At 37.8% G+C, this 26,215-nt stretch overlaps 1 protein-coding gene across 7 annotated transcripts; it reads left to right on the top strand.

Annotated features, from left to right (window-relative positions):
* The first annotated feature begins 574 nt into the window (after positions 1-574).
* On the top strand, positions 575-26,002 carry ZNF322 (zinc finger protein 322). Of its 7 annotated transcripts, XR_010157474.1 has the most exons (6): positions 578-931; positions 1,732-1,820; positions 16,643-16,712; positions 21,657-23,824; positions 24,755-24,820; positions 25,136-26,002. XR_010157474.1 is itself a non-coding variant. In XM_009450439.5 (4 exons), exon 4 carries the CDS (start codon positions 21,832-21,834, stop codon positions 23,038-23,040), a length of 1,209 nt encoding a protein of 402 aa, XP_009448714.2. In that variant the 5' UTR covers positions 575-931; positions 1,732-1,820; positions 16,643-16,712; positions 21,657-21,831; the 3' UTR covers positions 23,041-26,002.
* Positions 26,003-26,215: the final 213 nt, after the last annotated feature.

The following is a 26,215-nucleotide window of genomic DNA, read 5'->3' as shown; positions in this document are numbered from 1 at the left end:
TGGTTTGTTTTTTTTGATTGAACAGTTGAGCTGGGAGAATACCCAGTGTTCAACCTAAAGAACTGAGTTCTGTTCCAGCCCACCACTAGGTGATTTACTCTTAGCTGATTCCAAATCAGAAACATAATCAGCAAAGACTGGGGAACCTCCCACAGTACTTTCTCTCGCTGCTGTTTTCTCCACCCACACAAGTCCACCACTTTTAAAAGCATTTCTTCCATCTCGCTGGCCACATCTTCGTGGATGACAGCGCTGCCACTGTGCTTCAGAATCCTCTATCTCTCCCAGATCTTTCCTGGTGTTTCTCTCAGGGTCAGTGGCATCTAATCTTTGTGACTCTACTCCTGGTTTGAGTCCTCGGTTAACAGCCTTGGGGAAACTGTAACATAAACTGCAACGCTGTTGGTGCCGTTTCTTCTTAGACAGGGTGGCAGCGATCGCCTCCCCCCACAGCCGGCCTTCCACTGCGCCAGCAAGACCCCCTCCCACCAAAGCGCCGAGGGCTCCCAGAGCGCAGGCGCCCCCGGCCCCGCCCCTTTCCGAAGACTCGGCTCCTATTGGCCCAGGGGCCGGGGTTGGAACGCCCTAGTGGCCGGAGAGGGGTGATCATGTGACTTGCGGGGGTGGGGCTGCGCCGGCCTCTTCCCAGCCAGCTTGAAAGGGTTTGCGTAGCCGGCCTTGTGGGCCCTTGAAGCGCTCTGTTAAAGCGCTCTGTGGGCGGCCTGGCCCCAACTCCTCTAGTCTAGGCGCGCGAAGGGAGTTGCTCCTAGGTCTTGTCCGTGCCGGGTTCGCTTTTCTTTCCTTCCCGAAGCCTGGCCCTTAGATCTACTATCGCAGAGTCTGCGGCCGCCAGGAAGCCCAGATTCGAGTGTCCGGAGAGTAACCGGAAGTGCTGTCCCCAGGCCTAGGGGCGGCGCCGGCGGCTGCCAGGGTAAGCGCGGCCTGCGGGGCCCAGGGGTGGGATGGGTGCGCGGTGGGACCCAAGACCCACGGCCACAGTCGAGTGGGAGCAGCCCCTGTTCCTGGACACTGAGCATGTTCTGGTCTCCGCTGACGGCGGACGGAGGACTGAAAGATGGTCAATGAAAAGTTGAAAGAAGAGAACCTTAGTACGGTAGTTCCTAGAGATAATAATAGTAAACACTGCAAGGCACTTTTCAAAGCAATATAATCTTTCATATATATCGAGGAAAAAAAGGACCTTGAATGGATTTTTCGCTTCATCTTCAGTGCAGAAATTAGTTATGTTGCAGTTGAATCTACCTGCAGAAAAATCTGGTTTGTTTAATCTTCCTATAACCATTTCTTTTTGGAAAATGGAATTACAGATAACTTTATATTATATACACTTATCACATGCACTTTGGGGTTTGTAGTGGTAGACGAATGGGTCTTTGATCTTAGGAGTTGAGATAATACAAACAAAAACAATTAGCAGAAGGAGAAAAAACAAACGAAAAACGAGGCTTAGGGCTTTGTTATGAAGTTACAGTTAGTAATAGAAAGATTCTTGACATTTTGTCTAGAGCTGGTCGGAACTGATGGCTACCAGTGGCAGGTACTTCCTGCAGGAGAAACAGTGTAAGCAAAGATGGGAAGAGGTAAGCTATGGTTGAAGGATGCTCACTAGAATGGAGAGGAAATGGGACCAGTTTTCTAGGCCAGCTCTAGAAAAATTATGAATTATAAATTTCACAAGGTCATCGTCTACATTATTGATTTTTCCTCTAGGAGAGGCAAGAATTGAGTGTTGTGAATAGTTCTGAACTAGAGACCTTTTGAAACCAAAAGGAAGATGGTCTTGAGTCTTTCTTGTTACGGTAAGTGGTATACCAGGCTCTGCTTCTGTATAAATGTGGATGGGGGCGTGGGGTGGGGCAGGGTGAAAGACAGGAAAGTATGGGAGAAGATATATGGAAAAAGAGAATGCCCCTTTCTTAGCTCCTAAGATAGCAGAGTGATAAAACTGAGCCCTATCCTACCAACTTAAGGCTATTTTCTACTCCTTTTCAACATGCATGCATATTCACATTAGGCTTGCAGTAATTGCTTTTTGATTGATTTGTAGCACAAAGAGGGTAGTATGCCTAATGCTTAGGCAGGCTCTGGAGTCAGAAGATAGGTATTGAAATCCTGGCTCTGCTACTTACTATTTGTAAGTTGTTGGGTGATTATCTAACTGCCCTAAGCATCGGGTTTTCCATCTATAAGATCCAAACACTGGTATTAATACCTATTTTATAGGGTCCTTGGGAGGACTAAATGAGATAATCCATGTAATCAATGAAAAATAAATGAGAAATTTCCAAGCCTAAGGCCTATAAACACCGTCTAATTTTTAAATAATGCTTTACTAACTTTGTCTCTTGGTCCCATATACCCTTTAAGGATAACCATGAACTCTCAAGTTGTATGAATTAGCCTGTCTGCTTGGACTTTTGTTGTGTTCCAGTTTATTCCTTTCACTTCGACCCTAGGCAGGAAAGAGTACTAGTCTCTTCCTAGGATGGGGCAAGAGAAGCATCCTAAAGGAGGGTACCCTGGAGCTAAGACTTGAAAGATGTATTTGGGCTTGCTAGATGAACCAGCCAGGGCTACTGGTCTAGTCTGTTATACAGCTACTGGGGGTCCAAGGATAATGATTGCCTTTTTGTTCTGGTATTTGTTCACACTTTTCATTTATTCAACAAATGTACTCTAGGTACTAGGGATATTACAGTAAGCAAAAGACTAAGTCCTAACCCTAATAGAAGTTATATTTTAGTAAAAAGACAAACGAATAAATATAAAATGTATACCATAAAGTTGAATGGTGATAAGTGCTGTGGAGAGAAATAAAATGTGATAAAGCAACACAGGCTATTTTAGATAAGGTAGTCAGGGTATGCTGCTTTTTGAGGAAGTGATCTTCAGGCAGAGACTTGAGTCCAATAAAGGAGTAAGCTGCATGGGGAAGAGCATTCTAGGCAGAAGGAACAAGTGCAAAAGCTCGGAGATGGCCTGTGAGGCTGAAGATAACGCAGAGGTGCCACATTATGTAGAGCAGTAAAAACTTTGGATTTTATTCTGAGTGTGCTAGAAAACAGTATTTTAAATTAGGGAAGTGTCATGATTTTTTTTTTTTTTTTGAGATGGAGTCTTCGCTCTGTCATCCAGGCTGGAGTGCAGTGGCACAATCTCAGCTCACTGCAAGCTCTGCCTCCCAGGTTCACACCATTCTTCTGCCTCAGCCTTCCAAGTAGCTGGGACTACAGGCGCCTGCCACCACACCTGGCTAATTTTTTTGTACTTTTTAGTAGAGACGGGGTTTCACCGTGTTAGCCAGGATGGTCTCAATCTCCTGACCTTGTGATCCGCCAGCCTCGGCTTCCCGAAGTGCTCGGATTACAGGCATGAGCCACCGCGCCCGGCCTTATGATCTGTTTTGAGGTTTGACACCCAGACTTATTTTTTAGGTGTTGACATCTAAAAAAAGCTTGGATATGATTAGGAAAATTATTTCCTTATTTATTCAGTTTTTTTTTTCTTCTTCTTAATGCCCCACACTTCATTGGTTGTTTAGGGCAAATAAGACATCTTGGACTGATAACTTTAGGGAATAATGTAAATGATTTGCCTGGCTGTGACAAAACTAAGAATCCTTTATTTTCACTCTATTCTCCTTTTGAGCTTAACAATAATACAAATTTTAAAAGACAAAACCTTTTATGAACCCCCCATCTTATAACAGCTATTTGTCTGTATCCCGGCATATCTTTACTTAGTTGTGATTCTGAGTTGGAATTCTTCCTTTTCCTTCTAATATTTCTCCATAATTTTTTTCTAGTTTTTGCATAATCTTCATATTAATCATTAACTGGCCAAATTTTTTATTAGTTATTGCAAGTGGGTTTTGAACAAGGCTTTGCACAAGAATCAGGCATAGAAAATGGGCTTAATACATGTTAGTGGTTTTGTGCATGTGAAGGTAGAATTAAGAAAATAATAGAATCTACCATTTATTAAGCATCTACTGAGACCTAGGCATTGAGCTTAGTACCGGCAGTGTCTTTGTTCTCATAGCAACTCTGTGAGGGAAAAAGAGAATATTGAAGTTGAAGGAAATTAAGTTACTAACCCAAGTTCTCACAGCTACAAAGGAGGAGAGTGGGAATTTGAACCAAAATCTGCATCCAGAGCTTAAACTGTCAGTATTAACCACCAAAATAAACCAACCTTTAGCCACCATGTTTTTTGAAAACCAAAATAAAATACCTTTTAATTTTGAATAAGTACAGATATACAAAAAATTGCAAAATGGTACAAAGAACTCCCATATACCCTTCACCCATATGCTCTAAATGTTAACATTTTACCATGTTTGCTTTATGATTTTGCCTCTGTCTATTAAACAAACGTTTTAGTCTGTTTTGGGCTGCTATAACAGAATACCATAGACTGAGTAATTTGTAATGAACAGAAATTTATTGGCTCATGATTCTGGAGATTCGAAAGTCCAAGACGGGGGCTGGCATCTAGTGAGAGCCTTCTTGCTGTGTCATTTCATGGCAGAAGGGCAAAGAGAGGGTGAGAGCAAGCAAGAGTGCTCAGAAAGGGACCAAACTCATCTTTTTGTGAGGAACCGACTCCTGAAATAATGGCATTAGTCTATGAGGGTGGTGCCCCTGTTACCTACATACCTCCCATTAGGATCTGTTTCCCGACATCATTGAATTGGGGATGAAGTTTCCAATGCATTAACTTTGGAGGACACATTCAAAGCATAGCAATACACATATACATATATATAGGTTTTTCCCTGAGCCATTTGAGAATAAATTGTAGACATGTCTCTTCTCAAACAGAGAATCAAGCCATGGAATCCTGCTCTCCTATGCATGTACAGTACTGCTAGCTACATGCCATCCCTAGGAGAACTGAGAAAACAGTCATTCGAATACATTTTCTTTGGGGACTTCTTTTCTAGAACCCTAATTGAGAAAGCCTGTCCTAAATATTCAGTTGTATATTTCCTAAAAACAAGGATATTCTCTAGAAATTATCATTACCATTATCGGAGTCAGGAAATTAACATTCATACAATAAGTACTATTATCTAATCTCCAGACCTTATTCAAACTTAGCCAATTGCTCCACTCATGTTGTTTAAGACAAAAAGAAAAAAATGTTTTCTGTGGACCAAGATCTAATTCAGCATCAGTCATTTAATTTAATTATAATGTTGTCCCTATTGTGAACATATCTTCAGACTTTGTCTTTCATACCTTTGACATTTTTTGAATATTTAGGCCATTTATTTGGTAGTTTCCCTCAGTTTGGGTTTTTCTGATGTTCCCTCGTGATCAGATTCAGTTTAGACATTTTTGGCAAGATACCGCAGAAGTGATGTTATGTTTTTCTCTTTGCATCATATTAGGAGGCTCATGATGTTTTATCTCATTACTGGTCATGTTCACTTTAGTTGAGGATACCATTAGGTTAAGGTGGTGTCTTCCAGGTTTCTATACTGTGAAGTTACTCTTTTTGTATTTATAATTATTAAATATCTAGTGGGGAGATATTTTCAGATTATGTAAATATCTTGATTCTCATAAAATTTTTCATCCAGTAGATTTTTGCACAGTACTCTTCTTTTGATTGAACATCGTGAAATTTTTAATTCCATCATTTCTTCTATATTTGTTTGCTTTTCTAATGCAAAAAAACTTTCCCTTCTATACACTTTTTTTTAATGAGTACAAATTCATGGATTCTTATTGTGTGACTAATTTATTACTGTTATTACTTATTTCAGTGTTCTGCTTGTTCCAGATTTGTACAGTGGCAGTCCTTCCATCCTGAATTGTGGGTCCTTCTGGCATATTGCACCACTTTTTGAGCACTTCCTTACTTTCTGACACATCAGGATGGTCCAGGCTTATCTTATACTTTCCAAACCGTGGAAACAGCCATTTCTCCAAAGAGTCTTGATTCTTTTCAATGGAGAATGGTATTTAGAAACCCATGTCTGAATGCTTGGTATACTCATTACTACTAGGATTTTATTGTTTCCATGACTTCTCAGCAAACATTACTAGGAAAAAAAAATAAACATACGTAATTTCACACATATATACATTTCTTTATTCTCTATATAAACCTTAAAATCTTGACTTATACTGATACTTCTAATTCCAGTTAAACACTACAGAGTTCATTCTAGCCTTTCTCTCTTCTGTTTGTAGCCTTCTTCATTGACAATGGGGAATCTAGGTGACATTATCCATAGTATATTTACTTATTTATTCAGTCCTAGGATACACATTAAGTAGTGTACCCTTATCCCAACAGGGGAGAAAATCTGTACTGATTCGAGTTATTTTTATCTTTAGATTGAATATACATAGTCCCAATATTGTGTTAGAGTTATTTTTTTTCCTCTTCTGTGTAGTTGTTATTTATTTGAAACACAGGCGCATTTGTTTTTATGCTTTTCTCCTCCATCTTGACTAGTTCATTAGTTCATTCATGTATTGAATATGTAAAATGTAACATAATTCTAAAAGTAAAAATATGTGTGCTGTGTATTCATATTCTCAGAGAAATGTGACTCTTCTCCTCCACCCAATTCTGTTTTCCTGTGCCATCAATTCCATTTTTATCTGCCTTGTAATGATAACCAATCTCATTAGTTTCTTGTTTTTTGGGGCAAGTGGAGAACTACATATATAATTTTTTATTTTTACTTTCTTACATAAAATACAACATACTTTTTTACACTTTGCTTTTTTAAATTTATAATTTATCCTGGAAATCACTCCACATCAGTTGATAAAGATTTTCCTCATTCTCTTTTACAGTTGCATAGTACTCCATTATGTGTGGATGTATGTACCATAGTTTATTCACCATTTTCTTACATACAGATATTTATTTTAAATATTTTCCCGTTACAAACATTACTATGAGTAATTTTATGCTTTATATTTTCATGTTATTGGAGGTGAATCTCCAGAGTCCATTTCTAGAAATGGGATTGCTGAGTCAAAAGTAAATGTATATCTAGTTTTGTTACATATTGCCACATTCCCCTCCGGACGAGATTGTACCCATATGCATTCCCTCCAGCAACGTATGAGTTTGTTTGTTTCCTTACAGTGTTGACCGCAAAATGCATTGTCATGCCTTTTAATGTATACTGATTTAATTGGTGATACTGGTATTTCATGTACTTTTAAAAAATTATTTCTTTTTTTATAGAGTTACCAGTTTGCATTCCCTCCAGCAACATATGAGTGTGTCTGTTTCCTTACAGTGTCGACAACAAAATGCATTGTCATACCTTTTAATATATGCAGATTTAATTGGTGAGAACTGGTATTTCATGTACATTTAAAAAATTATTTCATTTTTTATAGACTTTATTTTTTAGAGAACTGTTAGGTTCATAGCAAAATTGAGCAAAAAATACAGAGAGTACCCATATGTCCCCTACCACTCTCTTTACCCTGACACATGCACATACCACACACATAGCACACACAGCATCCCCCGCTGTTAATCTCTTCAACAGAGTGATACATTTCTTACCATCAGTGAACTTAAGTTGATACATCATTGCCACCCAAACTCCATAGGTTACATTAGGGTTCACTCTTTATGTTGTACATTCTATGGGGTATCTACAATTTTTTTTATTTTTTTGAGACGGAGTTTCACTCTTGTTGCCCAGGCTGGAGTGCAATGGTGCGATCTCAGCTCACTGCAACCTCTGCCTCCCAGGTTCAAGTGATTCTCCTTCTTCAGCCTCCCTAGTCGCTGGAATTACAGGCTCCTGCCACCAGGCTCAGCTAATTTTTTGTATTTTTAGTAGAGACGGGGTTTCACTATGTTGGCCAGGCTGATCTCGAACTCCTGACCTCAGGTGATCCACCCGCCTCAGCCTCCCAAAGTGCTGGGATTGCAGGCATGAGCCACCATGCCTGGCTTGACTTGCCAGTTTTTTTAAACTGGTTTGTTTTCTTGTTGAGTTTTAAGAGTATATGTATATTTTTGTATATTTTGGAGATTTTTAAATGTTTGGAATAACAGTCTTTAATCAGATGTGTCTTCTGCAAATATTTTCTCCCAGTCTGTGGCTTGTCTTCTCATTCTCTAGACAGTTTATTTCATAGAGCAGATATTTTAATTTTAAAGTCCAGCTTATCAATTTTCCTCCATGGATCATACCTTTGTTGTTGTATCTAAAAAGTCATTGCCAGCACAGGCATGGTGGCTCACGCTTGTAATCCTAGCACTATGGGAGGCCAAGGTAGGCAGATCAGTTGAGCTCAGGAGTTCAATACCAGCCTGGGCAACATGGTAAAACCCATGTCTCCACCAAAAATAGAAAAAATTAGCCTGGAGTAGTGACACATGCCTGTGGTCCCAGCTACTCAGGAGGCTGAGGTGGGAGGACCACTTGATCCTGGGAGGCGGAGGTTGCAGTAAGTTGAGATCGCACCACTGCACTCCAGCCTGGGACACAGAGCGAGACCCATCCCAAAAATATAAAGTCATTGCTATACCCGAGTTTATCTAGATTTTCTCCTATGTTATCCTCTAGAAGTTTTATAGTTTTGTGTTTTATACTTAGGTATCTGATTCATTTGGGGTTTGTAAATTTTTTTTAATTGAGAAGTAAGTATGTATGTATTTATGATGTAGAACATGATGTCTCAATATATGTATACATTGTGGACTGGCTAAATCAAGCTATTTAACATATATTACCTCACATACCATTTCTTGTGGTGAGAACATAAAATCTACTCTCAGCAATTTTCAAATATGCAATGTATTTTTATTAGGCATGATGTAGAACTCTAGAACTTACCTACAGTAGAACTCTAGAACTTATTCCTCCTGTTTAACTGAAATTTTGTATCCTTTGACCAATTTCTTCCCAACCCTGCTATGTCTCAGCCTCTGGTAACCACCATTTTACCATCTGTTTCTATCAGTTAGACTGTTTTATACTCCATATGTAAGTGAGGTTATGTGGTATTCATCATTCTGTGTCTGTCTTATTTCACTTAACATAATGTCCTCCAAGTTCATTTATGTTGATGCAAATGAGAGAATTTTATTCTTTTTTTTTTTTTTTTGCATGTGAATGTCTAGTTACTTCAGCACCATTTGTTGAAAAGACTGTCTTTTTCTGCCTTGTATTTATTGCCTTTGTTCCTTTATCATGGATCAGCTGACTCTATTTATATGGGTATATTTTTGGACTCTATTCTGTTCCATTTATCTATTTGTTTTTTCACCATTACCACACTTTCTTGATTACTATAGCTTTAGTCTTGTAACTTCAAATAGTACAGTAAGTGTTGAAGTTAGGTAGCATCAGTCCTCCAACATTGTTCCTGCCCTTCAGCATTATGATCGCTAATCTAGGTCTTTTACCTCTTCATATAAACTTTGTATCAGTATGTCAGTATTCACAAGATAATTTGCTGGGATTGTGTTGAATCTGTAGTACAAGTTGGGAAGAACTGACTATTTGACAATATTGAATCTTCTTATCCATGGATGTGGAATATCCCTCCATTTATTTAGTTCTCTTTTTTATTTCTTAGAGTTTTCAAATTTTCTTTGCATAAATTATGAACATATTTGGTTAGATTTATACTTAAGATGTTTTATTTTTTAGAGTGTTAATGTAAATGGTATTGTGTTTTTAATTTCAAATTTTACTTGTTCATTGCTGGTATAGAGGAAAATAATTGATTTGTATGTTAACCCTGTATTGTACAACCTTAACTGTAATCACTTCTTAGTCCCAGGAGTTTTTTGTTGATGATTTTTTCAGATTTTTACATATATGGTCATGTCACTTACAAAGACAGTTTTATTTCTTCCTTCCTAATCTCTATACCTTTTATTTCCTTTTCTTGTCTTGTAGCATTATCTCTCTATTCCAGTATTATGTTGAAAAGCAGTGGTGAGAGAGAACATTCTTACCTTGTTCCTGATGTTAGCTGAAAGCTTCTAAGTTTTCACCATTAAGTATGATGTTAGCAGTGATTTTCTTGTAGATGTTCTTTATCAACTTGAAGAAGTTTCTCTCTGTTCCTAGTAATATCACTTATTTTAATTTGCATTTCTCTAATTATGAGATTGAACAGCTTCTCATATATTTAAGGGACATTTTTATATTTTGTGTGTGTGAGAATTGTCTTTTGCTTATTTTTCTATCAGATGTTTGTTGTTTTCCCTCAATTTTTAAGAGATCTTTATATATTAGGTATATTGTCCCTGTATCTCAAATATTGTTACAAATATTTTCTCTTAGTTTGCCCATTGACTGTTGACTTTGTTCATTTTTTATATATATAAAATGTTTTTGGCCGGCACGGTGACGCACGCCTGTAATCCCAGCACTTTGGGAGGCTGAGGCGGGCAGATCACCTGAGGTCGGGAGTTCGAGATCAACCTGACCAACATGGAGAGACCCCCTCTCTACTAAAAATACAGAATTAGCCAGGCATGGTGGTGCATGCCTGCAATCCCAGCTACTCAGGAGGCTGAGGCAGGAGAATCACTTGAACTCAGGAGGCAGAGGTTGTGGTGAGCCAAGATCACGCCATTGCACTCCAGTCTGGGCAACAAGAGCGAAACTCAGTCTCAAAAAAAAAAAAAAAAAAAATATATATATATACACACACACACACACACACACACACACACACACACACATATGTATGTATATATAAAAGAAAACTTTTAAAAAAAGTTTTTATTTTTAGTCAAATGATCAGTCTTACAGATAGAAAATTTTTGGTACCCTAAGATTAATGTAGAATTTACTTTAGTTTTCTTGTAGTATCTTATCGTTTCCATGTATACATTTAGAACCCTAACCAATTGGGAGTTTATATTTGTGTGTGGTATGAAGTGTAGACCAAATTGTACCTATTTTCATGTGGCTACCTTGATGTTTTACCATCATTTATTAAAAAGTCCATTTTTGCCCTGGTGATTTGAGATGTCATCTTTATTGTATACTAAATTTCTATATGTGTTTGTGTTTATTTCTGGATTTCCTTTTCTATTTGTCCCTTTATCTAATTGTGTTTTGGAACTCTGTTGTTTTAATATTAGAAGCTTTAAAGTTTATTTTAATGTCTCATGGGTTTAGTTACCCTTCGTAGTCTGTCTTTTCATTGCTTCATGGCTGTCCTTGTTGGTCTTTTCAAAGTGAACTTGAGTAGCAACTGTACAGCTTAGGCATTGGAGATTTTTCTTTAAAGGGCCAGAAAGTATTGTATTTAGGCTTTGGTGGCTATCTGGTCTCTATTGTGACTACTCAATTCCGCCTTTCAATACATTAATGAATAAGTATGACCCTATTGCAGTAAAATTTTATTTGAAAAAAACAGGTGGCAGGCCAGAATTGGCCTGTGGGCCATAGTTTGCCACCCCTTAGTCTAGTTTCATAAAGAAGCTTGTTATTTTTATTGAGATTGCATTGTTTATAAATCTTAGGAGGGAACATCTTCATAATGTTGAATTGTTCTATGCAAGAACAAAGGCTGTCCTTCCATTTATTCAAGTCTATTTTTGGGTCTCAGGAGGGAGAAGTTTTCCTATGCTTTATTTGGCATGGCTATGTTTTATTTATTTCTAAGTAGTTTTATATTGCTGCTGTTATACAAAGGTTGTTCTCTATCATTGTGTGTTCCAATTAGTTATTCTTTATATTTATGTAAAAAACTGGTGGTTTCTGTGTGGCAAATTTTATATCCTGCTACCATACTGAATTCCTTTATCATTTGAGTTAGTTTTAGCATTGGTCCTTTGTAGGGTTTTCTAATTCTACTATTAAGTCACCTCCAAATAGAGATAGTTTTACTTCTTTCACACCTCTAATTGATTTTTCTAATTGCATTGATTAATACTTCCAGGTCAGTGATTGAAAAGAGAAGTATTGGCCATACTTGCCTTGTTCCTGATCTTAGTAAAAATTATTGTAGTTTTTCTAACTTAAGGTACTGGATGAAGGAATGTATGTTTTATCATATTAAAAGGAAATATCTATTAATTTCCACTTTCTTGAATGTTTTTATCCAGAATAGATGTTGATTTCTGTTGCAGGTTCTTTCACTATCTATGGAGATAATATATTATTTTTCTCCATAGGTCTGTTCATATGGGGTATTATATTTAGTGGATTTCCTCATATTGAAAGATAGTCTAATTTTGAACCAATTTTGCAAAAATTCCACTTGGTCATGGTATATTATTTTCTTAATGTGGTATTGATTTTTGTTAGTATTTCTCACATTCATAAAAAAATGTTAGCCAGGCATGGTGGTATGTACCTATACCCCAGCTATTCAGGAGGCTGAGCCAGGAGAATTGCTTGAGCCTAGGAGCTTGAGGCTACAGTGGGCTATGATTGTGCCACTGCTCTCCAGCCCGGGTATCAGAGCAAGACCCCGACTCTTTAAAAAAAAAAAAAAAAAAGCGATATTGGATATTAAAATTTTTTTATGCTCTCTTCATCAGGTTTAGTTACCAGTGCTATCCTTATTTCACAAAAAGAATTAGGAAGTTGTTCTTCATTTTCGGTGCTCTGGAAAATATGTATGAAGCATTGTATTTATTTGGTCTGTGTAGATTTATAGAATTATTTCGTGAAATAATCTGGGCCTAGTGCTTTTTATGGAATGGTTCCTTTATAACTTTTTCTATTTATTCTCTGCAAATTGGTGTTTTAAGACTTTATATCTTTAATGGAGTCAACTCTAATAAATTGTGTTTCATAAAGAAACCCTTATTTTATAGTTAATCATATTTATTTATATAGAGATTTGCAAAGTGGTTTCATGTATGTGTGTTTTTCTGTTCGGTGGTTATTCTTCCTTGTCATTTCTTATTTTGTAAATGTGTGCTTTCTCCCTTTTTTTCCATTAAGTAACCTAGTGGTTTATCTGTTTCTTTAAGTTTTACAAAATAAGTATGATTTTGATTTATCATTAGATTTACTGTCTTTTTGTTCTCTAGTTCATTGATTTCTCCTTTTATCTATTTTTGTTATTATTTTGATTTTTTTTCCCATTAAAAAACAAAATAGAGACAGGATCTTGCTATGTTGCCCAGGCTGGTCTTGAACTCCTGGGTTCAAACAATCCTACTGCCTCGGCCTCCCAAAGCACTGGGATTGTAGGTATGAGCTACCATACCTACTTATTTATTTAAAATAGAAATTGGGTCTCATTAATATTGCCCAGGCTGGTCTTGAACTCCTGGGCTCAATTGAAATTTATTTTTTTCTTAGCTTTTGATCTAAGAATTTAACTTGTTCATTTAAATTCTTCTGTTTTTATTGATTAAAGAAATATAGGCATGAACTGGTTTAAATTTATCCCATAGATTGTAATATATAATATTTTTAATTATGAATACTTAAAAATTTTGTTAACTTTTTCATTGCCCCTTTTACTGAATAGTTTTTTAACAGTTTATTTTCCCCCCATTTGAAAGGACCTTTGGTCGCTTGATATTTTAATAAATTTCTAGTTTTGTTGCAGATTGTTTCTTGTAATGTTTCTTTACGATAATGATGCTTCCTTTATTACATAATATATGACAGATTTTTGTGGATGATTCATGTGTTCTTAAAAAGAATGTGTACTTATCAGGACATACGGTTTAATATAAATAAGATTTACTTATTAATTAGGTTATTTAGGCCTTCTGCATCATTACTTCTTGGTCCAGTTTGTATGTCTTTTATTGAGAGTGGTATATTAAGCTTTCCTATTATTAATATTTTTATCTCTGTGTCTTTGTATCTGTTTCTCTGTTTTTCCTTTGTAAATGTGCCTGCTGTGTAATGTGATACATAGATAACCATGACTTTAGTGTAATTTAGAAAGTATTATTATGTTTAATGCTTTTGGCTTGAACTCTACTTTGCCTGATATCAGGATCAAAAGCCCTACTTTTATTGTTTCTGTTTGCCTAGTGTTCCTTTTCCCACCTCCTTATTTTTAGCCTGCCTGAATCACTTTGCTTTAGGTGTCTCTTGTATTTAGCATATAGTTATGTCTTGCTTGTGAGCCAAAACGAAAATCTCTTTCTTTTAATAGGTGTGTTAAGCTCATTTACATTTATTGATATAGTTGATGTTTGGTTTTAACAATGTCATATTATTTGTTATAACTGTATTTTGTTACTTTTTTTTCTACGATAGGTTTTCATAGCTCTTTCATGACTTTCTGTTTTGAATGTTTGATTTTTGTTATATTAGCTACTTTTGTACTTAGATTTATTTATTTATTTATTTATTTATTTATTTATTTATTTATTTTGAGGCGGAGTTTCGCTGTTGTTGCCCAGGCTGGAGTGCAATGGCCTGATCTTGGCTCACCGCAACCTCTACCTCCTGGGTTCAAGTGATTCTCCTGCCTCAGCCTCCCAAGTAGCTGGGATTACAGGCATGTGCCACCACACCTGGCTAATTTTGTATTTTTAGTAGAGACAGGGTTTCTCCATGTTGGTCAGGCTGGTCTCAAACTCCCGACCTCATATGATCCGCCTGCCTCGGTCTCCCAAAGTGCTGGGATTACAGGCGTGAGCCACCGCACCCGACCATACTTAGATCTTTTTTAATGCCTTTAGTTCATTAAAAAAATAAATTTTTATATTTAACCTTTAATTATTTGGTTTTTAAGGGTTTCTAAAATTTTTCTTTTCTAAAAGGCCATTTCAACTTCAGATGGTTTTTTAGTTTAATAGTGTACTTTAATTCTCACCTGCCATAAATACAATATAGTAATCCCACCTTATTTGTGGGGGATATGGTCCAAGACTCCCAGTGTATACCAGAAACTGCAGATAGTATTGAACCCTAAATGGCTTTTTTTTTTTTCTATACATACTTACTGTGATAAAGTTTTTTGTACTTAGAGTGGGTTTTTCTTTCTGGCAATGAATTTTAGGTCAGTCTTGCCCACTGCTAGCTCTCTTCTCTTTACCTCTCATTCTCAGATTGTCCTTGCTCTCCTTGATAGCTTATGGCTAGAATGTGAGAGACAGCTATATGGGATTTGGTGACAGTGTGGGCTTTGTATAGTACATTTGTTCTTCTTATTTTTACTGCTTTTAAAGGATGTGTTGAGAGATTTGGATTTCTGTAGCCACTGTTATCCCCTCTGACTGTGTTTTATTACCACATTCTTTATATTTCCTCTAGAGATATTTTCCTTTTTTTTTTCATATTTAAGTCAGTTTTCTGTCCACTGACTTCCATGGCCAATTTTAAATAATTGGCTTGCAAACACTGCATGTTCTCACTTATAAGTGGGAGCTGAACAATGTGAACAGATAGACACAGGGAGGGGAACAACACACACTGGGACTGTAGCAAGGTGCGGGGGGAGGGAGAACATCAGGAAAAATAGCTAATGCATGGTGGGCTTAATAACTAGGTGATGGGTTGATAGGTACAGCACATGTTTACATAGGCACACGTTTACCTATGTAACAAAACTGCACATCCCGCACAGGTACCCTGGAACTTAAAATAAAAATAAATAAATAAATAGATAAATAAATAAATGGTGTGAAAACTTACAGGTTTTCTGAAAAGTCTCAGTTGACAATTACGTTTTACAACTTCCCTCACTTCTGTATTTAGGGCTACACTGAGTTTAGGCCCCATACTGAAGAGGACCAAAAGGGGGGGAAAAAAAGAAATAAAATCACGCTGGTTGAATGGCATTTAAAATTCTGCTCTTTCCTGACTTGCATGCTATGTGCTTTTTGGAGTTGTCAAATAACTGGGCCATACATTCTGTCCAGACTTCATAGTTGGATTCAATGGGATGACATCTGTGACATGTATTTACTCCATCTTACCTGGAACTAGAGCCATAAAACATGTCATTTTAATACTAGCAGCTATAAGCTAAGTGTCTTAGAGAGCCTCAGCTGTATGGCCCTATATGTTGCCTGGGTCCAAGTAGTTCCATTTTTGCTTCTGATCCTCAGTAGCAGGAAGGTTGTTGAGGGAACTGCAAGTCCCATTAACCTAAGGATAAGGCAGGTTAAAACTTCTAGAGAAAGACATCAATGGTTAAGTGTGGACTCTCTAACTTTTTTTGCCCCTAATTGACCACCTCCTGGGTTGTTTGTGGTTGAAATATAAATCAGCTTAGGGTGTTATAAATTTTGAATAACCAAAATTGTGATGATTACGTGGGTTGCAGTGGTGGTAAGGTGGTAATTTTGTTATAATCCCAAAAATACTTTGTAGTCCCTATTACACTTTGGATCAGGACAGCCTGAGTTCCTGTGGGGAAGATAATGCCTTCGTGTTTTCAAGATACCACCAAGATTTAGTGTTAGGAGCCCTTTCCTTCAATGTTGTTATAGTTGCAAAGGAAGCTATAGATTGTGCAGATGGGTTATAGATTCTGTATTTGTCCTTTTCTCTAAAGAGTCATATGGGATGATTTAAGACTCTACAGAATTGAATTTAAGGGATTAGATAAGAAAACCCATCTGTTCTTTTTAACTGTAGTTTACCCATTGTTAAATCCTTTGAGTGTAAATGATCTAGTGCTAAATTCTCTCATTTATGGCTTTTTATCCTTGTCTTTGTGTTTTACAGAATGCTGTCTTCTTTGAGAAGTCAAATTGTCAGGATCAGGAATGTATGTTTTCTTCCATCTGGATTCTAGGTAAGCTACAGTTACTTCAGTATTTTGAAGTATCCCTTCTCTTTCCCAGACTCCATCTCATCAGAGTACCTCCCATTCTTTGTGACATTCAGTCCTTTTATCAGACAAGGAGAGAAGTAGAATTTCAATGAGAATTCATACATGTACTCAGCAGATGCTTATTAAGCACCAACTTTGTACCTGGCATTACTGTATATGGTAAGGAAAGATCAAACAAAACAGACATCCTTGTCATATTTTAGCAATAGACAATAAACTGAATAAAGTGAATTATATAGTATGTTAGAAGGTTTTAAGTGCCATGAAGAAAAGTAAAGCAGAAAAGGGGAATAGTGAATGCTGGGGCATGAAGACTATTCACAACTTTAAACAGAGTGGTTAGGAAAGGCCTTCCTCAGAATTGACATCTGAAAAAATAGTCTTGGAAGGAATTAAGAGAAATTCATACACACATCTGGAGGAAGAAAGCTATAGGCAGAAGAAAGAAAGGGCAAAGGCCCTAAGGGTAGTATGTTTGGATGAGGAACAGCTAGGAAGCCATTGCGGCTGGATTAGAACATGCAAAGAGAAGAATAATATAAAAGGGTGTCAGAGAGGCAGTGACAGGCTAGCAGGGCAGCTCAAGTGGGCCTCTTGGGCTATTGTGAAAGTAAGAAATAAGAGTGGTTTGGAATGGAATGTAACAACAGAAGCTGGTGAGAAGTGGTTAGACTCTGGATGTGTTTTGAAATGGAGCCAACAAATTTGCTGATGGCTTGATTGTGAGGTGTGAGAAAGAAGAGTGCAGGATGACTTCATGGTTTTAGCCTGAGGAAATAAAGGATGAACTTGCCATAAACTGAGATGAGGCAGGTGATAGGTGGAGGAGATCTGGAATCCAGCCCCAGTATAAGTCCTTTGCTCACTTCCTTTGACTATAAGGCAAAAACAGATACTTGCCATTTAGCTCTGTAAACTCAATTTAATAAAAGAAAATAGGAGTAATGCTTGTGATACGTTAGGCTTTGAGGATTGAGATTATGACGGTGACAGAGTATACTGTGGTCTTGTAGTCTAAGGAGTTCTGTGATACCGTGAAAGTCACCTGAAAGATGTAATTTGGACCAAAAAAAAAGTAAATTCTAGGACAGTTCATAGATCATGGAGATATGCTCAAATATTTCTGAAGGGGGCCTACCCCTCCACACCTGTGGGTATTTCTTGCAAGGTCCTGTGGGTATTTCTTGCAAGGTGGAGACGAGAGACTGAGAAAAGAAGACAAAGAGAGACAAAGACAGAGACAAAATATAGAGGAAGAAAAGTGGGCCCAGGGGACCGGCGTTCAGCAAGTGAGGACCTGCACCAGCACTGGTATCTGAGTTCCCTCAGTATTTATTGATCACTCTCTCACTATCTTGGTGAGGGGGATGTGGCAGGACTATAGGGTAATGGTGGGGAGAGGGTCAGCAGGAAAACATGTGAGCAAAGGACTCTGTGTCATAAATAAGTTTAAGGCAAGGTGCTGTGCCTGGATGTGCACATAGGCCAGATTTATGTTTGACTTTACACAAACATCTCAGTGCAGTGAAGAGCAGTATTGCCTCCAGCATGTCTCACCTCCAGCCATAAGGCGGTTTTCTCCTATCCAAGTAAATAGAATGTACAATCGGGTTTTACACCGAGACATTCCATTCCCAGGGAGGAGCAGGAGACAGATGCCTTCCTCTTATCTCAACTGCAAAGAGGCCTTCTTCTTTCACTAATCCTCCTCAGCACAGACCCTTCACGGGAGTCGGGCTGGGGGACGGTAAGATCTTTCCCTTCCCACGAGGCCATATCTCAGGCTGTCTCAGTGAGGGGAAATCTTGGACAATATCCAGGCTTTCTTGGGTAGAGGTCCCTGCGGCCTTCCACAGTGCATTGTGTCCCTGGGTACTTGAGACTGGAGAATAGCAATGACTTTTACCAAGCATACTGCTTGCAAACACATTTTTACCAAGGCACATCCTGCACAGCCCTAAATCCATTAAACCTTGAGTCAATACTGCACATGTTTCTGCGAGCACAGGGTTGGGGCTAGAGTTACAGATTAACAGCACCTCAAGGCAGAAGAATTTTTCTAAGTACAGATCAAAATGGAGTTTCTTATGTCTTCCTTTTTCTACATAGACACAGTAACAGTCTGATCTCTCTTTCCCCCACATATTTGAAATGTAGGATTTTAATCACTGTATTTAGCATAAACATGTCTGTTTTGTTTAGCTTGTCTACTTCAGTTTTGACTTCCCTATTCTTGTTAGCCTTGCAGTGCATTTTTCTCCCATTATGTCCCGCGGTGGTCACAATACTACATTTCTTGTGGATCTGTGTTTTGACTCTGAAGAAATTGCACTACTCCCACCTCATTCAGTTCTTTCTCCTATCCCTTTAAGTTTTAGAACAGTTCTGAGTTGACATTTGAAATCTTGGTATATCTTTTTATATTTATAAATAACTTTTACTTACTACAATAAAATTGAGTAAAAGTAGCAGCCTCTGTGCCTTTCGCAAGGAAAGCATACAAATTGCTGAATGGAAATTAGAAAACTGTTGTTAACAAATTGATGAAACAGAATGTTATGTATCATCTCATTACCCAGAGGTAACCATGTTAGTACCATGTGTTTTGGATCCTTTTGACTTCCTGTTTTCTCTGAGTGCACATGTTCCTTTGTGTTCTGGTCCATTACACTTACTAATTTGCTGTATTCAGTGAGCTTTAATATCATTTCCTTTACAAATAGGCTCCAATCTAATATCTAGTTTCTTGGATTCTGGACCTTTTTGATAATTTAAGAAACCGTGTACCTTCTCCCCAGAAAAGTGCACATATACTGTACATTTTGCAGTCAAAGTTTTCATAAATTACCTGGGAGTCTGTGGATGCCAAGTAAGAACTCCTCTTCTAGGTTTGAGTACCTACTCTGTGCCAGGCACTTTTCTAAGTGCTGGGGAAACAATAGTGAATGAAGTGAGCCAAAAATCCCTGTCTTTTAGGGGCTTACATTCTATGGAGAAAAACAAAATAGGAAAGGAGAGGAGTGTTGTTTTTGTGAGTCAGCTGGGACGGAGATGTGGTACAGTTTAGAATAGGGTGGTTGGAAATGACTTCACTGAGAATATGCCTGTTGAGCAAAGATGTGAATGAGGTGAGAGAGAGAGCCTTGAAGATTCCTGGAGGAAGAGCCCTTCATCCAGGAAGAGATATCAAGGATAAAGACCCTGAAATGGGAGTGAGTCTGGCTTGTTTGAACAACAGCAAAGACTCAGGGTGACTGGAGTGCAATGAGTAAGTAGAGGAAGAGCAGAGAAATGGATCAGAGTAGTAACTAGGAGTCAGATTTCTTAAGAGCTTGTAGGTTTCTAACAGAAGCAGTTTTGGTGGAGTAGTGAGGGTTGATTATTTAATTGGAGTATGTTCCAGAAACCTTGGAAGACAGAAATTGGAGACAATGAGCAGGTTTATTTATTTCAAACCGTTTTACTGCAGAGAGGAACAGAGAAATGGGACAACAGCCTGAGTGTGAGGCAGTTGAGAGGTTTTTCTTGTTGATTGTGCTTTTGTTTTTGAGAAGAGAAATAATATTGGAATGGTCCAATAGGAAGGAATAAATTGATAATGCAGGAAAGGGAGGGTGGAATTGCTAGAGTGATGTCCTTGTGAACAAAGGGGGTATACAGATGGAAAGGCTATCCTTAGATTGAGCAAGGAAGTTTGTCATCCCTGGTAGCTGAAGGAAAGATGCAGTACGTGACCACACTTACAAGAGGTTGGTTGATGTGGTGGGGGCATGTGGAAAGGATTTTGGTTTTTGTGTATGTGTTGTTGTTTTGCTTGCTTGCTTCCATTTTCTTGGTAAAATAGGAAGCAAAATTATCAGGTTATACTCTTTAGGTGACAGACGGGTCTGAATGTATGAGGGAGGGTCAAACATGAAAAGATCACTGAAGAGAGTTAAGTGTGAAGGATATGGAAAATGGCTTTTTTTCTTCCTTTTATTTCTGTTCTTTAGTCTATTTTTGGTAATTGATAAATGCATTGACTTATTACTCCCTCTGAACTCTCTTGTATCAACCTAACTTTTTTTTAAGATACTTGATCCTTTAGGTGTTTCTGTATGTTTACATACCTCTAAACCACAGAATGAGGAGGAAAAAACTTTTTTTTACAACTTTTCACCATGTAAAGAAAAGCCTGTTATAAAATCTATGTTCCAAGCCTAGACTTGCATCTATAATCAGTCAGGATTTTTCTTTTTGAGCAAGTTATGTGCTTATATAATCATATCAAAGCAGAATCTTAAGCCCCTTTGTCATAATAACAGTGATAGTAAGAGCCAAAACAGAGGGCTTACCAGGAGATTCATAGCGATTTAATATTCCACGGAACCGTGTAAGGTAGTTTCTATTATTAATCCACTTTACAGATGAGGAAACGAGGCATACAGTGGTTAAGAAACTTGCCTGATATCACCACTACGAATTAGAGTCATAGAAACCTTACTTTTCTCTCTGGTCACTGGGAATTCTAATGATCATTAACTACTTTCTTCCAAGCTTTCTGCAGAAAGGACTCCAGAGATACTCATTCACTGTCCCTTTTGATTTGCTTTCTTCATGAGCAGGCATAATAATTATTAGTCTTGTCTTGATTTCTCAACTGAAGCAAGGAAAGATGAAGAGCTCTTGTTTCAAAATTACCCAGATTCATAGAGAAAAGAGTTCTTACTTGCAGTTTCCCATATGTATTGCTGATCAGTTTTATATTAGCAAAGAGTAAAAGTAAATAACTGATTTCAAGCCATATAAAACCTAGAAGACTTAGGGACTCTGATACAGAGTTTGTCTTTTCTGCAGTGATTTTAATTTTGAGAATTTTTTTCTTAGTCATAGGAATATAAATAATATTTCTACTTTGTCTCACAGGGTTGGAAATACCAAGTAAGGAATTAACATATATGATGCTGGAAACTTGTAGAGGCTCATGATTGAAAGGCCTGAAACAGATGTATCTTCCAAGTTCTTATCAAGAAAATGACTGTGAGGGCAACGATGGGTCAAGAAGACCAGCGGAAAACTCCCTAGGAGAGAGCCATAGAAAATGTACACTTCAGAAGAGAAATGTAATCAGAGAACTCAAAAAAGGAAAATATATAATGTATGCCCTCGGAAGGGTAAAAAGATTTTTATTCATGTGCATGAGATTATTCAGATAGATGGTCATATATACCAGTGCCTTGAATGCAAGCAAAACTTCTGTGAAAACTTAGCTCTTATTATGTGTGAGAGAACCCATACTGGGGAGAAACCTTATAAATGTGATATGTGTGAGAAAACCTTTGTCCAAAGCTCAGATCTTACTGCACACCAGAGGATCCACAATTACGAGAAACCTTATAAATGTAGCAAATGTGAGAAGAGCTTTTGGCATCACTTAGCGCTTTCAGGACATCAGAGAACACATGCAGGTAAAAAATTCTATACATGTGACATTTGTGGCAAGAATTTTGGTCAGAGTTCTGATCTGCTTGTCCACCAGCGAAGCCATACTGGCGAGAAACCATATCTATGTAGTGAGTGTGACAAATGCTTCAGTAGAAGTACAAACCTCATAAGGCATCGAAGAACTCACACAGGTGAGAAACCATTTAAGTGTCTCGAGTGTGAAAAAGCTTTTAGTGGGAAATCAGATCTTATTAGCCACCAGAGAACTCACACTGGGGAAAGGCCCTACAAATGTAATAAGTGTGAGAAAAGTTACCGACACCGTTCAGCCTTCATTGTACATAAAAGAGTTCATACTGGGGAGAAGCCCTATAAGTGTGGTGCCTGTGAAAAATGCTTTGGCCAGAAATCAGACCTTATCGTGCACCAGAGAGTCCACACGGGTGAGAAGCCGTATAAATGCCTGGAATGTATGAGAAGTTTTACTCGGAGTGCCAACCTAATTAGGCACCAGGCAACTCACACTCACACTTTTAAATGCCTTGAATATGAAAAAAGTTTTAACTGTAGCTCAGATCTTATTGTACATCAGAGAATTCACATGGAAGAGAAACCACATCAGTGGTCTGCGTGTGAGAGTGGCTTCCTCCTAGGAATGGACTTTGTTGCCCAACAGAAAATGAGAACTCAAACAGAGGAGCTACACTATAAATACACTGTATGTGATAAAAGCTTCCACCAGAGTTCAGCCCTTCTTCAACATCAGACAGTACACATTGGTGAAAAACCGTTTGTCTGTAATGTGAGTGAAAAAGGTCTTGAGCTTAGCCCTCCCCATGCGTCAGAAGCCTCACAGATGTCTTGATCAGGCGAGAAGCTGTAATACCAATATTAAAAATTATTTATGTATCAGAGAACTCATTAAGATGAGGACAAATCTCAGACTTTGCTCAGAGCTCAGAATTCAGTGGGGACCAGAGAGCCTGCAATTGGAAATATGAGAAATTCTTTGCCCAGAGAGCTGCCCTATCAGAACACCTCATCTTCACTCCAATGAGAAATCTACAGATGCCCAGAGGTTTTGAAAACTTACCGTCTGAGCTCAAATTTGATCACTCACAAGAGGATTCATACAAGTGGGAAACCTTAGAAATGCACTGAGTGTGAGAGAGCTTTCTACTAATGCTCAGCCCTTCTCGTTGTAAGAGAATTCACACCGGAGAACAACTTTTTAAATGCCTTCAGTGTCAGTTGTGCTGCAGACAGTATGAACATCTCATTGGACCTCAGAAAACCCACCCTGGGGAGAAGCCCCAGCAAGTGTGAAAAAAGCTTCTAACAAAACTCTGACTTACCCATCAGAGAAGCCATACTGGTGAAAAATTGTATATTTGTCTTAAGTATGGCAAAAGCATTCATTGGAGAGCCTTACTTGGGTTTGCACCCCAAAAAAAAAAACCCAATCTGAGGAAAGACTGCAAGTGTCTGAATGAAGAGTGCTTGTCAATGATCAACTCTTGTGGTACATCAGGGAACTCACATAGGTGAAAAAACCCATACTTACCTTGAGTCTGAGAAAACCTTTGGTAGAAGCTCCTGTCTTATCAGGCCCCAAAAAACCTGTTCTGCAGTGAGAGATTTAACCGTGGGTGAGAATCTATGTACATATAATATGTATGAGAAGACTGTTCTCATAGTTAGTTGACTCATATGGTAGAGAGGACTTTACATGAAATCAGTATGAAAATAGTTTTTTAGATACCCAGAAGCTTGTTCTGGGAGAAGCTAGGGCGGGTCAGAGTAGACCTGATGGGTAACTCAGGTAAAGATGCTTTTCTTTTATCTGAACTACTTAATGATTGCTTTACTTTTACTTTTTAAAAAATTCAGAAATCCAATAAAGGAAAGGACTGTAACCTTATGATAGAAGGTGTGGCATGTGTTACTGTTGGGGGAAAGGAGTATATTGACTTTGCCTTGGTTGATATTTTTATGCTTGTCTAGGATGGGACTAGAGTGTTGATAGTAACATGGCAGCCTTTTGCTGGCAGTGAAATGAACTTAAGAAGCTAGGGAGTAGCTACCCTAGATCAAAACTCTCCCAATAGTTTTCCCTTTGCAGGACCAATCTTATAAAGAAACAGCATACTCAGCTTTTTACTTAGTGTCAGTTGAGGCATACTCTCAAAAGTTTTTTCCCCTAAAATATCTTTCAAGTTATTACTGGTATTTGAAATTTCAAGTTTAGAAATTCATTTCTTTTTAACTCAAAGTGCAGATTTCATATAATGATTATGATGGTTTTAGTGTCCATATTTTTGTGACTTCACTTATCATCTCTTTCAGCAGTAGCTACCCACAATCAGCTCCTAGTAAAATGGCTACAGGAAAACTGAAAGAAAAGTTTAAGCCTGAGTAGGCATAGAGTAAAAAATGCATAATGATGCATTATTAATATAAGAGTAAGGCTTTTTTTATTTTGAGTATCCTAACTCCAAACCTAGTGTTCTTTTCACTCCATTATCCTGCTGTTTATAGCAAATCAAGACCCATAATGATGCGTCTTTCATTTATTTCAGTTCTGCTAAGGAAAGAGAAAATACCTTTTAATCCCAGGGAAAGGATTGCAATCACCACATTATAAGGTATATGGCGTGGAATGCAGAATTCTAAATACTAGAAGGGAAAAGTAGTTGGCAGATTCATCAGAGGCTTAAGGATAAGTACTTGTTTCCAATTTAAAAGTATAATTAGGATTGTCTTTAATGTTCTCTAGAAATACTATAATTAATCTAGAGATCTATCAATGGTCACATCTCAGTTTTTTTCTTCCCTGAGATTCAAAGATGTGTAATACCAATACTTCAGATTCCTATAGTATTTGGGACTTTGTAGACTAGTGAATAGATACTTTGTTGCTAGTCCAAATCCTCTGATTTTGGTTTGATTTGTCCTAGCAGATCCCTGAGCTTCAGAGAGTATTGCCATTTGGATTCATGGAGTTGGCGAACTGCTACACTGCTACCTTGTGTATGGCTCTAAGCTTTGATCCTAATGACTGGTTGATGATCATGATAATATTAGGGCCAGTGAATATAGCTCATAGTGATAATAAGGATTCTAGGGTATTTTTTTTTCTTTTAGAAAAAGATCCTGGAAGTTTATTTGATCTGACATGTTTTTGTAATATTTAGAAATAGCTCTTGTATCATAAAAAGTTGCCCAGTATAAGACACACAAGATGTATTTTTTTCTCTGGTGAAAATCATGCCTATCACTAGTATATGTTTGACATTTGTAGTATACTTAAAATAGTATTGGGTGTGAGGCATGGTGGTGATGAAAAGTAGTCCTTACGGCTACTTGTTAGTCATTAGAGAGAACACGGAGAAGGGGTCGAAGTTGGTATCATTAACAGGGCAATGACTTGACCCTTCTTTCAACTGATCTTACTGGTAGTTGTCTCTAGTTTTTAAGTAAATTAATGATGGACCATCCCCCAAACAGAGAACTATGGGGGTATGAAACAAGGCTGAAGGCTTTTAACCATGGGAGAAAAAGGTGTTGGGATTATTCATATAGCATAACCTGAGGTTGGAGAGGACCACTTGGGAGCCTGTAACCAAAACTAGAAGGTAACTTCTGGGATGGACGGAGGTTCCCTTGAAGCAGTGCCAACCTAAATCTACCTCAGGTAAGTAGTTAGATTAACTTTTTCAAGATTTCAGACCAAACAAGACAACTTGTATTCAATTGATGTATTCCTATGCTTTAATGTTTTTGTTTGCCCTTAATTATTAAATAAACATTTGTTCTGAAAAACTCCATTTCCGTCTCCACTGTACTGAGAGAAACAGCATTTCCTCTACACTTGGATTAGAATGAAGTGGTTAATAATGTGATACTTAGACATGGAGGTAGAGATAACCACTGGACCATCTCTATAATTCCAGCAATTTTGGATGCTGAGGCAGAGAGGAACAGAAGGAATATTGTCTATGCTTCGCTGTGGACATTGCATCCTTTTGGAACCTCTGCAC

Source organism: Pan troglodytes, chromosome 5 (genome assembly GCF_028858775.2).
Source record: "Pan troglodytes isolate AG18354 chromosome 5, NHGRI_mPanTro3-v2.0_pri, whole genome shotgun sequence".
NCBI classification, from domain to species: Eukaryota; Metazoa; Chordata; class Mammalia; order Primates; family Hominidae; genus Pan; species Pan troglodytes.
The sequence above is the reverse complement of the archived record's forward strand: the minus strand, read 5'-3'. Positions and strand labels throughout refer to the sequence as shown.

Coding starts and splice junctions, on each gene's coding strand:
- ZNF322 (XM_009450439.5), top strand. CDS start 21,832: ATGTACACTTCAGAAGAGAAATGTAATCAGAGAACTCAAAAAAGGAAA.